The sequence below is a fragment of the Choristoneura fumiferana genome, chromosome 10, assembly GCF_025370935.1.
Source record: "Choristoneura fumiferana chromosome 10, NRCan_CFum_1, whole genome shotgun sequence".
NCBI lineage: Eukaryota > Metazoa > Arthropoda > Insecta > Lepidoptera > Tortricidae > Choristoneura > Choristoneura fumiferana.
In genome coordinates, this window is record NC_133481.1 from 15,057,943 (window position 1) to 15,076,456 (window position 18,514).

The 18,514-nt window shown below is 37.4% G+C and overlaps 1 protein-coding gene across 1 annotated transcript in view; it reads right to left on the reverse strand.

Moving 5' to 3' along the window:
• Positions 1-854: 854 nt before the first annotated feature.
• Positions 855-18,514, reverse strand: part of LOC141432174 (ATP-binding cassette subfamily G member 4-like) — a 106,258-nt gene continuing 88,598 nt past the window's right edge. The window contains exons 6-11 of the mRNA XM_074093650.1: positions 17,951-18,138; positions 14,120-14,273; positions 12,497-12,665; positions 10,658-10,758; positions 5,311-5,466; positions 855-2,975 (exon numbers count right to left, since the gene is read on the reverse strand). Of these exons, the coding sequence (XP_073949751.1) occupies positions 2,586-2,975; positions 5,311-5,466; positions 10,658-10,758; positions 12,497-12,665; positions 14,120-14,273; positions 17,951-18,138 (1,158 nt within the window). The 3' untranslated portion in view covers positions 855-2,585. The remainder of the gene's footprint in view (positions 2,976-5,310; positions 5,467-10,657; positions 10,759-12,496; positions 12,666-14,119; positions 14,274-17,950; positions 18,139-18,514) is intronic.

The window sequence follows — 18,514 nt, forward strand, 5'->3', positions numbered from 1 at the left end:
TATAAATGCGAGTTTGTGAGTATGTTTGTTACTCCTTCACGCTGAAACGGCTTTTTTTTTTTTTTTTTATTCGAATGGATGGCAAACGAGCAAGTGGGTCTCCTGATGGTAAGAGATCACCACCGCCCATAAACATCTCCAACACCAGGGGTATTGCAGATGCGTTGCCAACCTAGAGGCCTAAGATGGGATACCTCAAGTGCCAGTAATTTCACCGGCTGTCTTACTCTCCACGCCGAAACACAAAAGTGCAAGCACTGCTGCTTCACGGCAGGATTAGCGAGCAAGATGGTGGTAGCAATCCGGGCGGACCTGGATGGATTTGGATGAAATTTGGCAAAAAGTTAGTTTATAACCTGGATTAAAACATAGAATATTTTTATTCCGATATTCCCACGAGAGAGGGATAAAATATTGAAATAACAACCGCTGGGCATAGAGTCATGAAATTTGTTATGTAGGTTGCTGGACGTCTGGAATAACGCAAAGGCTACTTTTTATATCGATATTCCCACGGGATAGGGATAAAATCTCGAAAAAACAACCGCTGGGCTTAGAGTCATGAAATTTGGTATGTAGGTAGCTGGACTTCTGAAATACACATGGGTAAGCTACTTTTAATCCCGATATTCCCACGGGATAGGGATAAAATTTTGAAATTTCAACCGAATTCAAAATTTTGGACAGTTATTCCTAACACAATACCTCTATGAAGACCACGATATAAATTTTGGGAATTCCCAGTGGAATTTTGTAAAATCCCGGAATTTCAATTGCAATCAGATCGAAAAGTTTACGCGAGCGAAGCCGCGGGTAAACACTAGTTACCTTTATGTGTAAGATTTAAACAACAATAACTTTTGAGGTAGATATTTTATTTCAAAACCCTTAAACCATTATTGTGCAAAAGTCGCTGCATTTTCTCTCCAAAATAATTAAATCCTTGTTTATAAATAAAGTTTATATTATTTCAATTGACAACATTTCATTTTTTTATCACCTACACCTACACCTACAGGAATCGAAAGAGCTTTGCCTCCTGAACATGGGAAAATATTTATTATAATTTATTTCTCCATATTTAAAAAAATACAAAAAAAAATAAAAAATAATCTGAATTTGCCAACACTACAACAGAATAGATACGTTTCCTTTGTCTTTTTCACCAGAAAAAGGAGCTGTCATAATTTTGACAACCTCTACGTCAGATTTACGATGGATTTACCACAGATTACTAATATGTAGCTAGCTAGGATTTACGTGATCTTTTTTTTTGAATAGAGACTAGACAAAAGTAATGGATCTATTGTGTGGTAGTTTTGGAGCTATGCCCTTTTAGAATAACCACATCTTAAAAAAATTTTACAAATTAATTAATAATCGTAGCGAAATTTTAAAAATATCAGCGTCGTTCTCTTTCCAAACAGAATACAGAGAACGAATCAAATTATAGACTTAGAAATATGAAATCTTGTCGGTACATATATTTCATGAACACTATTAAATAAATAAACTAGAACCTTTTTAACTACTCTCCACTACCACTGTAACGTACTGGCCGTGAACTAGATGCCAGAATGCAGCGCGTCGGGTAGCGGCGCGTGGAGCATGTTCTCTGTTCACTGCGCGGTCGACATGTAGGTACAGTCGCCACCAGATATCTCGGAGCGGCCAAGGTGGTCAAAAATATCGGCACGTGCACATTATTAAGGTATTAGAGTTTATGTTTCGATATTTTTGATCACCTTGGCGTGCATACGACTCTATTTCTAGGGCCGGTAGGATGTATCAGATATTTTGCACGCTCCCCTGTGGAATATATTAATGCAGGTGACTGTACATCACACAGTGTACCTAGAAGCACACGCAATGAACACAGAGAACGCTCATCGCCCCGCTGCCCGCCTCGCTGCCCGCCGGTGACCAATTTACGGCCTCGGACATAATAAGGTAAGTGGTATTGTAGTGCCAAAGTAGCAAGGCAAAGGGTTGTAGTTCAATACGATAATATAGCCCTTAACAAAGTAACATTAATCATTTATTATTAAATAATTTTATTAATATAGATCTGAGGCCGTATTGTCTAACGCTCTGACGTCAGCGATCGCATTCACCATCTCTTACTACCCTCGTCTTATACCTACTGTATGACAGAAAGAAGTGGTGAGAATGACCGTGATTACAAGTGCGTCACACAATAAGGCCTCAGTTTGTGATGGAAATTGTGGTCGTAACAGCATTATTGCAAAGGAAGCCAAATATTTCCTTTTGTAACGATGAAATGACATTGTAGCGTATGGGTATTAAATTTAAATTATTTCGATATACACTCGATACTTTTTTGTATTCCAATATAAATTTGAAATTATTTTCTCTCTATCTGAACTGAACCAAGAAAAAAAATAAAGTACATTAGAAAAATAACACTCAAGTTCGAGTTTAATTATAATAATAATTTGGAGTATATTTACTATTACTAGTAAAACAACCTCCTATCACAGATATCTTTGAATATAAGAATAATGATGTAAATCAACATTTTTTTTGTATATTTTACTACAACAGTCGACTATGTAATTATTCTCTTATCTATGCTTCAAGAGCTTACTTACACAGTGCATGAACTTACTAGAAAATTCATCGGTCAAGCGATACCTTAACGCAAGATACGCCAATATCCTGTGCAGTACAGTAAATGCGAGTAGCCCTACAACTTGGAAATGATAGCTATCGTGAGTCATCCCTAGATCCCTCAAGAGTAAATTGGGATCTGCGTAGAGACAGAAGATGTTGGGACAGTCCAGTAGCTGTCGTTCCTGGTAGAGGGCGAGGGTTAGTCCAGTGACGCCATAGCGAAGGTAAGAACCCGACATCAGGGCTTTCATTGAAGCTTCTATGGTTGGTCCGAAACCCATGCCATAGCAGCACAGAGCTAGCAGCGGAGCCGCTACGGCTGGGCCGATGATAGAGCCGTTCTGAAACGAAAAAATATTTATGGAAAAGTTAAAATTAAGTTAAAAGCTCAGTTTAGACTCATAACAGAAATCTTTTTTATTTTATTTGTGTTGATTTTGCTGTATATGTGTGTCTTCTGTGTTAGTGAATAAATGTCTTCTTTCTTTCTTTCTTTTTTTTTGTTTTTTTTTTTATTCGGCTGGATGGCAAACGAGCAAGTAGGTCTCCTGATGGTAATCACCACCTTCAAGTTTTACTGCATTGTGGTTCTTAGGTTTAAATAAGGCAATAACACTATGGTGAGTATAAGCTGAATAATCGAGTCGGTAGTTGAAATCATGGAGCAAAAAAAGAGTTTTTGTTTTTGCTGACTGGGTACTTTTTGTTGACTGTACTTGTATTATGATTCAAATTATATATTATGTATAGCAAAATGCAACTCAATCCGACCACTGAAAGTTGATTAAAATTGGCTTGCAAGATTTGTAGCAAACAAAAAACAATAACAAACAATGCAAGCTTGTAAAAATCGGCTTTAAATTAAAGGACACGCTCATTAGAGCCACCCGGCACCCGACCAGCATCGCCTCAAATTTCGGCGTCCGCTCGTTGTCGACAGGTGGTCCACCGGTGGACGCAGCATTGACCTCGCGTGGTCCACGAATTTCCTAGTAGCCACTATGGCGGCGAGCAGCGGGCTGTCACCGAGTGGTTACTCGCCGTCCGCGAGTGGATACCTCGCGAGTGAGACGATCCGGTGACGCTACGGGGTTGATGTAGTAGTGAGCGCATACCCAACTCATACAAATCCATTTGAAGAATACTAACCGATCGAGGCGAGGCGGTCTGGTCGGGTGCCGGGTGGCTGTAATGAGCTGTGACCTTGATTTGTACCTGATACCTTCCTTTGGACGCCAAAATACATATATCTAACCAATTCAGAGAAACGGTTTTAAAAAGTTACAAAATCGGATGTTGTTTAGACCCCGGATTTTTGTCGCAATGACGTCACAATAGGGTAGTTTGAGGAGTAAATGGCACGGTGTGTTAATTATTACGGCTGTGTAAATGATGATGATGATGAGTCACTTATGATGCAAAAGCAAAACACTGAAAATTTTGTCACTTCCCTTGTTACCACGCGGTACATACCAATAAAAATCCCGTTTAAACGTTAACGTAACTTCCGCGTTGCCCCATTATATTTCCGATCACCCTTAAAATGACCCTCGAAACTTTTATTTTCCCTGATGGGATTATAATGGATCGCGTTGAGACGATAAGTGCCGTAGTTCATAACAGATTTCGATTAAACTTTGCACGTAATTATGATATCGGCGTTGTTCAAGTATTTAGGCCGCCGTGAAATATTACCTAGCCCACATTTTCACGCAAAAGGACAAAGGAAAATTGGAATTTACCTATTTCTTTGTTCTTAGCGCTTGGATGTCTTGATTAATTTTGTCGACTTTTGGACATGTGGTTTGGATGATAATTCAAGTATAGTCAACAAAAAGTAGAGTTTTCTTCAATCAATCAATTATTCAGCTCTAAATTTTGATACATTTCTAGAAGGATTGAGTTACATATTATTACATATAGTGCGTGTACAGTCAAGGTCCTATATAAAGTTACCAAGACGTCAAAACATCTCATGCTACTAACAATAAGACCAGTGCATGCATTATATATTCGACCTAAAAGTTGCATCGATATTTATCACTTATCAGCTTGACTTGTATATCGCTCGTAAAAGGTCCATGAGGGCTAGTCGGCTAGTATCGTGATGTCACTTTGACAACTTTGACATTAATGGCACGTTTGTGATTGTTTAAATACCTAACTATACTTGTTTGGGATAGGTATTTTATTTAACTAAATGTAAACAATCTTCAGCTGCCAGATTTGTTATATTTAAGGTTTTTATACATTTTACTTATCTATCATTATAATACAAGCAAGACTAGTGTATTTCAATACAGAAATGTAAATGTTTAGATAGTTTAATGGGGGAATTTCAATATTTAAGACACCAGTTGGCGTTGTTTTGTTTACATTTACATACCTATCCAAACCAAGCATAAATGAGCTGATCGCAAGCATATGATAGCGTCAAACAGACCTCAGCGATATTGAAAAACCCATAATGCAAAACAATAGTCAACGTACATTCAGCAGCAGAAGTGGATGAGCGGTTACGGTGCTCAAAATGATCTACACACGACTCTAATGCTGAGGTAATAAGAGATAGTTTAGATCATTTTAAGCACCACAACCGCCCATCTACTTCTGCTACTGACTGTCCTACTAACCTCGCATCAGACTTTTATAAACAAATGGCAACGGAAAACTTACCGTGGCACTGAAGGCAGCGCCAATAAGCAGGCCCAGACCCTCAGAACAGATGGCGGTTAAGATGCCGCTAACACTGAACAGCACGAATCGGTCCCATTCCAGCAGCTGGCCTGACATAAGGTAAGTTATGCCAATAAACAGCAATCCAAACAGCACCTGAAACAAAGACACTATTTACAGTGGCCATAGCCAACAACATCACCTTACAAGTCATATTTTAGGTGATAGTCAGTTAAGTTACCTAAAATTGAGAGTATAAAAGCTTATTACAAGCTCAACTCCAACTCAGGCTTTAGGTAGGTATTCGGGCGAATCCAGAACGCATAGCCTATATCGAAGCCCGCTTATCTTTATCTCAAAAGCTTGTGTCTATATACCAGTTTTCAAGATGGCTGTCTACAGCGATTCAGAAACACTTAAGCTGATGAAGGAATCGGAAACCTACGGTGCAAGGCAGAGCGACGAGCCAAGCTTATAATGTAAATGAAAACGATGAACAGCACTTGAGGTGATTGTTAAAAGAAAAACTTAGCCTTTCTATAGGAACAATGGTTCCATCTTCTCTGAACGCTACAACCGATTTGACCAATTTGTGTGAAGGTGTCAACCAAAGCAAAATCTAAGTTTATACGAAGTTGTTGATCAGTTTTATTTATCAAATATTACAATGGTATTATATATTTTTTTTAAATATATCATTTCATTCAGAGATATTTAAATGTCATTGATACTTCCTTGAAACATGTTACATTACATATATTTTCTATGGAGTGCGCGTGTTGCAGCAGCCGCTGAGTCGCGTTGCTCCGAAGACGAAGGGCTACGGATTAGCCCGAAACATGTCGAGCTAAACTCGATTTAAGACGTGAGTTATCCGGGTCATTATATTTAATATTTTCTATGGACTGTAGAGTGCGATTACTTTGTATATGAGCTCCCGATGTTACGACGCAATTACAAGTGACATGACACGGGCAGACACCCGTAAAAATATGTCTAATTCAACTACCGTGAATCATTATAACAGTAGATGTTAAAACTTAGATAATTTGTCCTCTTTTTAGTGTTCCGTAAAAGAAGAGTCGGAACCTTTTTAATTTCGCACAACGCTCCATTTATCCGTCTGTCCTTCACAAGGCCGACTATCAAGCTTAGCGTATGTATATATTAACATACTTGCAAATTTATACGGAGCCCTGGGTGCGCCAGTCTGGCTCACATTTGGCCGGTTTTTAGGGTTCCGTAGCCAAAATGGCAAAAACGGAACCCTTATAGTTTCGCCATGTCTGTCTGTCTGTCTGTCCGTCCGTCCACGGCTTTGCGCAGAGACTATCAACGCTAGAAAGCTGTAATTTTGCACGGATATATATGTAAACTATGCCGACAAAATGGTACAATAAAAAATTAAAAGCAATATTTTTTAGTGTACGTCCCATAGACGTAAAGTGGGGGTGTTATTTTTTTCATCCAATCCTATAGTGTGGGGTATCGTTGGATTGGTCTTTTAAAACCTTTAGGGGTTTGCTGAGGCGATTTTTCGATTCAGTGATTAATTTGCGAAATATTCAACTTTAAAGTGCAAATTTTTAATAAAATCGAGCGTCCCTTTAAAATCTAAACCGGTGGGTGGAAAAATTTGTAAAAATTCAGGATGGTACCCACTTTCAAGGAAAACTATAACGGCTAAGTTTGCTTGAGAATAATTAGTAGTTTATGAGTAAATAGCAGCCTAAGGTGTAAAATACACCTAAACTTGGAAGATACCGTATAAAATAGAATCCTTAGAAAAATATTACTTATTTTTTTCGTTTTGGCTACGGAACCCTATTTTGGGCGTGTCCGACACGCTCTTGGCCGGTTTTTATCTTACTACTAATATTATTAATGCGAAAGTTTGTAAGTCTGTTTTTTTATTTGTTTGTTTAGTTTCTATCTCGGAGAGTTGCATAGTTCCCGCGGGATAGCGATGAACGAATTCTACGCGGACAGCTAGTTTTGCATAAAACCTAACTAGATAATATTGGGCTAAACGACTAGAAGTCACGTTAAAACAAGCAGAAATATTCAGACGACCAAAATCCGTAATAATTAAGAGCTCGAGTGTTATTAAGAGACCAAACAAATTATTATAAAAATGTGAGGCCCTTTTAATTAAACCCAGCGCTTAGATACCTTTACCTTTTAAATCGGATTTTGACAGTCATCAAAACGTTTGAGTTTCAGTTTATTCGGTCATCAAAGGCATTTCGTCCTTTGCCTCATTTACCACGGGTCCAAATGCTTTGCAAATTTACGCCAATTTGTAATTAAAATTAGCATACGATTTGCATGAACAACCACCGGGATATTTAACCTAAAATAATTAATTCCTCATTAAAATCTGTGTAATATTCATCTTTTCTCTTTTCTCTGGCCTGCATGGCTGTCTGTCGGGCATGGATCATCTTTGTTGCAATTCTCAATAACTCATTACTACATTCATTTTGACGACCAGATGGCCTAGTGGTTAGAGAACCTGACTACGAAGCTTGAGGTCCCGGGTTCGATTCCCGTGTCGGGGCAGATATTTGTATGAAAAATACGAATGTTTGTTCTCGGGTCTTGGGTGTGTAATATGTATTTAAGTATGTATCTATCTATATAATTATCCGTTGCTTAGTACCCATAACACAAGCTTTGCTAAGCTTACTTTGGGACTAGGTCAATTGGTGTGAATTGTCCCGTGATATTTATTATTTATTTATTTATTATTCTTCATTTGGCCTCATCAGCACTTAACATCGGGTGAGATAGGGGTCAATCACGGTCAGATAAATGTAAAAAAAAAACTTGACCAAAGCGCACTTTTAACTTTAAATTCCCCGCAAATTAATAGTTTCAGTTTAGTTTCCCTCTATTAATAACTCAAAGGTGGTATTTAGATTTTAATAAGAGTTTAATAAGATCATCTATGGTAGGTAAGTACAAAATGATATTGTACCACATAACTCACGTCTTAAATCGAGTTTAGCTCGACATGTTCAGCAGCCGCCGAGTCGCGTTGCTCCTAAGAACCACGGCTAAACATGTCAAGCTTAACTCGATTTAAGACGTGAGTTATCCGGTAAAAAAAGAAAGACAGAAAATAATAATTTATTTATGACAGGAGTGACACATACAATAACAGTACAATATCATTTAATATGAGTGAGTCTCACGGTAGTTTCATGTTCAAAATGATCTATGGTCTTTAAACGTCCCAATGCTCGGCATAGGCCTCCTCTCAGATTGAGAGAGCTTAGAGTTTAGTTCTATAAGTCCCGTTGGTGGTATTTTCAATATCTGTAACCTTTTTTCTTTTTAATAAAAGTTAAGTACCTTAATTCATCATCAGCCATAGGACGTCCACTGTTAGACATAGCCCCCCCCCCCGTAAATTCGATGTTTATTCGATGTTTCTTAATCTACTGCCTCGAAGGTAAATTTAAAGCTACCGAATGGTAAATATCGCTTACTAAAGAAACCACCTGACCCGTTGTAAGATCTTAGATACACGTTTTACCCGAATAATACGGAAATACCTCGGTTTCGTTTTCTAAATAGTAAACTAGTCCAGGTAATCTCTAAAAAGTTAGTCTCCTAACCCTTAACCCTCGTCTAAAATTCTGACTAAAATACTGTCTAAAAGGAACACGACTGATGGCTTACCTTTGCGAATAGAGTAGTAGGTACTTAAATATTGAATAACTTGCAGAGCTGGACAAAAGGGTAAGTCTGATATCTAACTGTACGGTTGACGGACTTTAATTCATGATAAGCCACCATGGAACCTTTTCATAGTAAACGTCATAGTGGCATCGCATTAATTAACAAGGAAAATCATAATGACTTTGCCTTTGAAAAGGTTCCTGATGGCTCATGATTTAAAGTCCTTGTGGACCCACTGTGGAACCTTTTCGTAGAAAAAGTCATAGTGACAGCGCATTGCTTGACAAGGGAATTTATTATGACACTTTATAGACACAGGTCATTACCTAGTTTGGGGGTCGGAATGTAAGTTTATCTACTAGCTGTGCAATAAACATTTTTTCATTTCATTTCATTTTCATTTCACTTATTATGTGAGAACGTTCTACGATGGGTCAGGAATCAAATGGCTCGACTGTACATACAATAAGTGTGAGGATAAAAATTGTTAACATCCTGAAATTATTATCCATTTTATATTTACCTTTAAATGAGCTATGTTTGTATATATTTTTTATTTTTTTCGGGATCCCGGAAAAGGCTCCAATGATTTCGATGAAATTTGGTACGTAGGGGTTTTCGGGGATAAACAATTGATCTAGCGTAGCGTAGTCTTATCTCTAGGACACGCGGGGTTTCGGGTTTTAGTACGAGCGAAGCTCGGTTGCCCAGGTACAACCAACAGCAGAAGCAGATGAGCGGTTGTAGTGCTCAAAATGATCTGAACTCTCTCTTATTACCTTGACAGAAGAGTCGTGTGTAGATAATAATGAGCACCGTAACCGCTCATCCACTTCTGCTACTGACTGTACTTGATTTTATAAGTGATATAACCAACTATGTCTGGAACTTTTTGTGCTTAAACATTGATGTGGAGATAGTTTGATACTCTGGAAAGTACCTACACAGAATATTTTTTATTCCGGAAAATTAATTAATTTTCGCGGGATAGCTATGAACGAATGTTTCACAGACGGAGTTTAGGGCCACAGCTAATGTGATATAATGTACACTGTGTTATTTTTGATTTCCGTCAACTTTAAGAAAACATTCAACAGGTCAAATGTATTTTTCACTTCTTATGCTCGTAAAGTTCATGTTTATGCTGGACTAGGCGACATAAAATGACTTTTTATGCACTAGTGTGTCAAAAGCCACAAACAAAAAAGTTTCTACATATTTTTAAAAATAATTTCTAATTATTTAAACCATAAATCAATCAAAATAAATCAATAAAACTAAAAAATATAATTATATAATAATGCATGAAAAACAAAAGGTACATAGAAAATGAAAAATGGTTTCCACTGTTGCTATTTCATTTCCTCGCAATCTAAGTGAAAAGCAGAGTGTAAAACTCGAGCATTAAACCCATTTTCCCCTCGACGTGTTTATCCACCCTCGCCGTGCCGGCTCGGGTGGCTACATGAACGTCTTGGGTAAAATGGCTCGTTTTATGCTCTCGTTGTACAATCTACTATTTTTCCTCTTTCTCTAATAATTCAATTCAATCCCATTTACTATCAGACTTTCATCCATTGTTTTAGTAACAACAATGTCATAGCAACTTAATAATAATGTTAGTAAATTTTAAGTACTTAATGTTTTTTTATAGAATTACCATGATTGGTAGAGACGCGAAAGTGAGAGCCGCATAGTATGCTTTGAGGCTGTACCAGCGGTTGAAATACTCGCGCCGTAGCATGCGCACCTCTGTCGGAACTGGAATTAAAGATCACTTTAGTAAAAAAAAACACCGTGTATTTTAACAACTGGGTCAATCAAATTTTATTTGTTGTTATTCTGTCCCGTCACTCAGGACTCAGGAGCCATCAGCGATACACCTTGTTAGCAAAATGTTTGCAATGTGTTTATTAGCATGCTTAGGAGGATAAAATTAATGATGATATTAAGATGATTACAAGTGAAAAGCAATTTAATAAACAATTGAAGAGTTTTTTTTAGTAAATAAATGTTATTATTGTCTTAATGATTTTTTTAATTTTAAAATGTATTTATACTTTGTGCGCAATTTAATTTAATTTGATTAATTTAGCTTGATTTTATTTAATTTTGATTTTGTTTAATTTAATTTATTTAATTTAATTTAATTTGACATTTAACTACTACTAATATATTGTTTTATTTGACATTGTAATGCTATTTTTTATTATTATGTGTACCTATAAAATTGAGTGATAATTAAGTTAATGCATGAGTTAAAATTTAGCACATTACACCTAATAAATTCTTTGCATTGTATGTAATAATCTAATTTAATAAGTACCTACTTTAATTTTTTGTACCTAATTATTATTATTGTGTGCCCTTACAGAGCGTCATGGAAGGACTGATAATAACTGAAACACCTTTTATAACTATGTACATGACTTAACAATGTCCCAATGATGAGCGAAAAGCGAGCATGCGAGTAACTAGAAACAACTCTTAACAGTTGTCCCCAGATACTTTATAACGACCGGGCGATCTACTCGCTCGAGCGGGCTAGTTTTATAGCTCAGCGAGTCTTATAGCTTGTCGCAGCGACAAATGATGTAGAGCGAGTTCTCGCGGCAGTGTGAACGCCAGCGATCAACTATTAATATATGTGTCTCTTTTACTCACATAGGATCTTATATCTTTTGTTTGTTCCTTGACCGAGAAAATAGTCGATAGCCAATCGTTTCCTCGCCGGCGGTGAGACAACTGCCTTAACAATGAATAAATGAATTATGAAACTGAACCATGAATGAATTGCTATAAAATTGTCACAACTCTTAACTTTTAGTGGATTTGTACCCCATAAAATCATACTTTTAATAAGTAACCCAGGAGACGTTACCATGGCAACAAGCTACACTAAATAGTTCATTGACCCAACTACACTAAGTACAGTCAATTAAAAAGATATCTATAAGGATAAAGATACAAAATTATATCCTCGTGAGTCCTCGCGTACTTTGAAAAGTACTTAACGGGCGAATGTACTTCATAAAGCACAAATAATAATATCTAAAATAACAAAGCTGATGATCCACATCTAGTTCTTAAATAGGCATTTCTATCTACCATTGTACCTTGAGTTAATCTCTCCGATTTCAACGAAATTTTGGAGGCAGACTCAGTCCATGATTCCAAGCTGGAAAACAGGGTCTCCAGATGTGTCCCCAATATTGTATGGATGTGTCCGTTTTGTTACGAATTTTTCGGAGAGATAAACTTAGGGTACATCGGTAGATAGAAATGCCCAAATACTACATCTGTAAAAAAAAGTTAGGACTCAGGAGGATATATACAGGCCCTGTTAAGTCAACAAAGTAGTGTATAGATATTTTGTGTAACTTTAGCCATATCAATCGTTTTGTAGTTGACTGTACGAGGCGTATAGTAAAAACTAACTAATAGATTCGCTCAAACAATTGACGATTGATTGACGTACTGATTCTGGTTCAATACTTACACAGTAACACAGGAATCATAATATACGTGTACATGAAGAATACTAGACAGCTCAAGCAAAACTTGAAATTGGCTATGGGCTGGTCTGCATCGTTGCCAACGCTGAAGAAAACACTCCCAATCAGAGCCCCTGATATCACATGGTGAAGCAGCTGGATCCAGAGGCCAGTCTGAAATAAAAAATAGCTGTACTAATATAGCTCTGGATAGGGAGATGCGGAAGTCAAGGGGAGAGGCCTTTGCCCAACAAGGGGACACAGTTATAGGCTAAATAATATATAATAATAATAATAGCTGTACATTATTGTATTACATTAATCTTGCTCTAATCACAGGAATTGTTAGTTTGAATAAGCGACTCTGGTCTCGTTGTTGCTATGGTTGCAAAGCGCAAAACTAGTGAACGACCAGCCCAACATGGGTAATTTGTTTTTAATCGTTGTTGAAGTCCAAGGTAGGTTATATGAAGGAAAAAATTCTATATTTTTCGCAGAAAAGCTAGTAAAAAATAATAGAGCCATATGTACTCTTCTGTATTGTTTCTCCTAAGTCATTCTCTTCATTCATGCCCTAACGTCTTTTTTGCTGAAAAGCTCTAAAATGAGGAGGGCCAGACACAGTTTTTTGTTCTTATTTTTCTATAAAGCTAATTAGCTTGTACGTTCATTTAAATTCACCAATTGATACTACAATAATGCTCTGTAAAAACCTGTCTAAAATAGAGCAAAGCGCTGATAATTTACTAGGGTGCCGTTGCGTGTGATTTCACCGGAAATCGAACCGAGAACGCCTGGGTAAGATACAAGATAACACCGAAGGTAAACGTGCTCTGATCGGATAGATCGGATGTGAGGATAATAAGGGCCTTTCAGAGTTCCGCGAGGGCCAGCGAACAGAAAAAAGGTAAAGAATCACTTTAGGTTTGGGTTGGGTCACTTAACCTCTAATAAAAATAAGGCTTTTATTGGCTAGATTGCTTTGTACGTATCTATCTTTCTATGGAGTAGGAAAGGGAAATGATGAAGAGTGCCATTTAATGAGATCATTTTTGTCCATAGTGTCTCGTATCACTAGAAAGATGACAGATCATATTTTTTTTCTGTGTGACGCATGCATTTCTTTCTAACACAGAAGTATCATTTATTCATTAAATCTGGCATAGTTATGCTAATACAGCAATCTTAAAAGATTAGGAACTAATTAGTGAGTGGAGGACGAGGAAACTGATGAGGATATGTTGCGACAAGAATGTCGCCAAGGTTATCAAAGTCTGGTCTCTAGAGTTTCTTTGTCTATTCTTTTTATACTGCCGAAAAATTTATAGTAAAGGATATAGAGAAAAAAAAGATCACAGGAAGAAAGTCTCTCTGCTGTAGTTACGAGATCAAATGTAATTTTAAATATTTAAGCATAAGAAATACTGCTAATCCAAGAAGAATGTTTCCGTTGCGGTGCACTGACCAGATAAAAACTTAAACAACCAACTTTTTTTAGCGCATACAACACCAAAACATAACTGGTGTATAATTCGATGTACTGCGTGGCTACAACTTAAGTACTTACTATGCCATGAGCATCTAACAAAGAAGAAGTAAGGAGTCGCTTACTGCTTTCATTAGCTTACCGCATTTCTTTTGTTCTGAACGAACATTCGCTTTGTAAGAATCAAGAACTGCGTCAGGAATGTCGTGGGGAATTCCATTTTGGTCTCTTGCTCTTTGGCCACGTGCTCGCCAAATATTCTTTTTATCGAGTCGTCGGAGTGCAAGACTGGTTTCCTGCGGACAAAAATTAAACAGTTTATTTGCTGCTGAAGCAAAGGTATAAGTTCTTCTTTGTCACCTTAAGTTATTCGGATACTATCATAACCTTAAGGACGACATGGATTTGGATGCCAAGTAAACCCGGGTTCAGGTGCATGACACACCTTGCACCATTAGAAAAGCCACTGTTAAATTTTAAGGCTCTACATTTAGAACAAAACAATCAACTGCGTTTGTGCATGGTGAATTGTTTTCAGTAAGATTTACCCCTATAATCCAAGGGCCTGACTTTAAATACATTCGTTTGTCAAATGTCAGTTCGACAGTGTAGACATGGTTTCTTGTAACTGCTTCGTAATTTTGTATGAGTATAGGGATCAATATAAAAGTTATTTGTACTTAATCCAAATTGATATCCAGCGAGCAATAATCTAAAAACATAAAATACTTAGTATTTAATCAGACAGAAAAAAAAACACAATTTACTTATAGTTATTACTGTAGAGTTTGGCAATCTTCTAAGCACATATCGCTCTGAAGCGATAAGGTTAAGAGGTATTATTTCTTTAAAATTTTCTCAATGTACCTTTTTTCTATATTGTTTACTACAGTTTACCCTCGGCTTCGCACGCTATTTCTATAACTATTCACGCTATAACTGTTCGATCTGGTAGTTACAATTGAAATTCCGGGATTTTGAAAAAAAAACCCCGGGAATTCCCAAAATCGAGATCGCGGTCTTCATTGAGGCTGTGTTAAGAACAAATGTCCAAAATTTCATGATTCTAAACCCAGCGGTTATTATTTCGAGATTTTATCCCTATCCCGTTGGGAATACCGGATAAAAAGTAGCCTATGTGTTATTCCAGACGACCATCTACTTACCAAATTTCATTTAAATGCGACCAACCGTTTTAGCGTGAAGGAGTAGGTAACAAACATACACACGCACAAACTTTCACATTTACGAGTATAAGTAGGACTAAATATGTGGTATTCAACAAAGACTCATCGTATTGTTCTGTAACAGACAGACATCATAATACGGAATCCTTCGTAGTAAACTGAACCCGGCAGTATCAGACTTAAATACCCTCCCTTGTACCAATTAAGACAACAGCGATAGTACAGTACAACATGTAGGAATTTGTTAACAAGATCTACAAGGCGCCTATTAAATCGACTTCCTTGTACCGGTCCAGATTGCTTTGTCGAAAAGTTAACAGAACTTTACTGAAACTTGGAGTACTTATAAAGTTTAAGAATAAATTAAAGCGAAAAATGGATTATCGCTATGTAGTAAATTTGTCTTGCTTCTCCACCAACCACAAGAATCCCACTATTTAATATTATACACTAGCTTTTACCCGCGGCTTCGCACGCGTTAACTATTCGGTCTGGTAGTTGCAATTGAAATTTTCGGGACTTACAAAATTCCCCTGGAAATTTCCTATATAATATTGCAGTTGTGATTATGCCCGGGTGGTATTAATTACGAGCGTTTATATTGTTGGCAAATTGAAGCCGTGGTGGCCTAGTGGTTTCGCAAGGTGCGAGTCGCACCTCTGAGTTTTTCGAAATTTATGTGCGGAATTACATTTGAAATTTACCACGAGCTTTACGGTGAAGGAAAACATCGTGAGGAAACCTGCACAACCTGCGAAGCATTTCAATGGTGTGTGTGAAGCTCCCAATCCGCACTGGGCCTGCGTGGGAACTACGGCCGAAGCCCTCTCATTCTGAGAGGGGGTCTGTGCTCAGCAATAGGACGTAAATATATATGGTTCGGATGATATTGTTGGCAAAAAGCAGTGGTAGCTTAGAGGTTTGATTTGTTTGAATCCCGGGCCATGGATTCAAACTTGTGAGTTCCAAAATGTGACAGTATCGAAAATAGAAAAAGATCCTAAATGGATGACATTTAGGTACTACAACCTTTTATTTAACTAAATGTTTGTTGAGGTCGAATTTCGCTCTCTTCTACTTATCGAATTGACATCGAATTTGATACGATACAAGCACAATCAACAAAACGTATAGTCAGTAAAAGATATTATTTTGAAACGATTTAAAAAAAATCATACCTACTCCTCTAAGTGGACAAGAGATGACTTATAAGTTTCGAAGTGCTTACTATTCTGACGTTTCTAACTTTGGTTAACTAAATCATAACTGAATACCTACTAAGTGCTATGTTTGACCAATTTGTCGTTATTGTCCCTCGTTGTGGCAATAACATGAGCTTATTGAATAAGTTTCTCCGTATCTTACAAATAGTTGGATCGGTTCGCGTATGAAGTTTTCTGTGGAAATGTTTTTCTATCGCCTTATGAATTAGTGACGTGACTTATGTGTATACAGGTGTTTTTGTTTTTATGTTCCCTATCGATACACCAATACATTACAATGACTCTTTATTGTACAAGTACACCGCTATATGGCAAGCAGTATAGAAAACAATACATGTATAGTTTTTAACCCCCGACGCAAAAAAGACGGGTGTTATAAGTTTGACCGCTATGTGCGGCTGTTTGTCTGTCTGTACCACCGTAGCTCTTAAACGGGTGAACCGATTTGAATGCGTTTTTTTATTTGAAAGCAGGTTATCTAGCGATGGTTCTAAGATAATAATATATTTTATCAAAATCGGTTCAGCCGTTTTTGAGATATTGAACTTTGAAGTGACAATGTCCAAATTTTTGTTGGTTGTTAATGTTACACAAAATGCGTACTGCTTTATGTAATTGATGATTTCATGTAATTTGTGTGGTTTGATTTTATGACATTCTACTTTAATATTCTAAATGTGAAAGTTTGTGAAGATATTTGGATGTTTGTTACTCAATCACGTCTAAACCGCTGAACCGATTTATGTGAAATTCGGTATACAGATAGTTTGAGTCCCCGGGAAGGACATAGAATAGTTTTTAAGGAAGGAAAATTGCATAATTCCCGCGGAATAGCGATAAACGAATACTACGCGGACGAAGTCGCGGGCAACGGCTAGTTATTTAATAAATTTATTTGAATTGATGATATAAATTGTATTTGATATATACACACACAAACACACAAATATCACGCCTGTATTCCCAAATGGTGTAGGCAGAGCACACGAAACGTTACCGCTTCGGAGTTCGGTTCAATGTTAGGTTTTAAGTTTGACAAAAACGGTACAATAGTGACAGGATGCTAGCCTGTCGCCTACGGTATACATTAACCTTATATCCTTAGTCGCCTCTTACGACATCCACGGAAGAAATGGAGAGGTGTAATTCTAACCCGACACCACACGGGTAATTTAAAATATTGTTTAATAAATTCAAACCCATACACAAATAATACAGTTAACATCTTTGTGAAAAAATTAAAAGAAGAAGTCATGGTAGCCTTGTTGCCCTAGTGGTTTGACATTTGGCCTCTCAAGCAGAGGATTGCGGGTTCAAACCCGGGATCGCGGCTCTGAATTTTTCGAAATCCATGTGCGAAATTACATTTGAAACTTAACACGAGCTTAAATAATTCAATGGTGTGTGAAATCCCAATCCGCACTGGACTCGCATGGGAACTACAGAACAAGCCCTGTTATCCTGAGAGAAGCCCTGTGCCCAACAGTGGGTCGCATTCAGGCAAGGATGATGGATGATGAATAAAAGCTTGTAGAAAAAGTTTGTAAAATTAGCCATTCATACCGGCCTCCTCGTGTAGTTATCCGATCCAGCTTCCTACACAGCTTCCCGTTCTGGCACAGCACCGATAGCTGCGCCGGCGCCTCCATGTCGCTTAGAAGGGTTTCTAGCACGAAGTCGGCTGGATTATGCGTGGTGGGGCAAATGTGACCGGCCTCGGAGAGGAACGGCACTAGGAGGGGGGCTGCACCCTGTAGAAAAAAAGTATTTAATTATTTAGGATTGTGCCAAGTATTGATTAAGACAAATTTATCCTAAAACCAGCCAATGAACTATAAAAACTTACTAATAATAATTAATTAAATAAATTGAACTGGACTACTTCCTGAAGGACTGGCTTATATGCAGGCAGGGGACAGAGAGCAGGACAGTGGGAGGCCTTTGGTCAGCAGTGCGACAGAATAGGCTAATAATAATAATAAATAATGACAATAGAAATAAATTATGTAGCTTAGCTACACCCATAGGTGAAACTGTAATGATTCTATACAATACAATACAAAGACTCTTTATTGTACACCAGAAATAGTAAGCGATACAGAAAACAGATACACAGAGAAAAAAAAA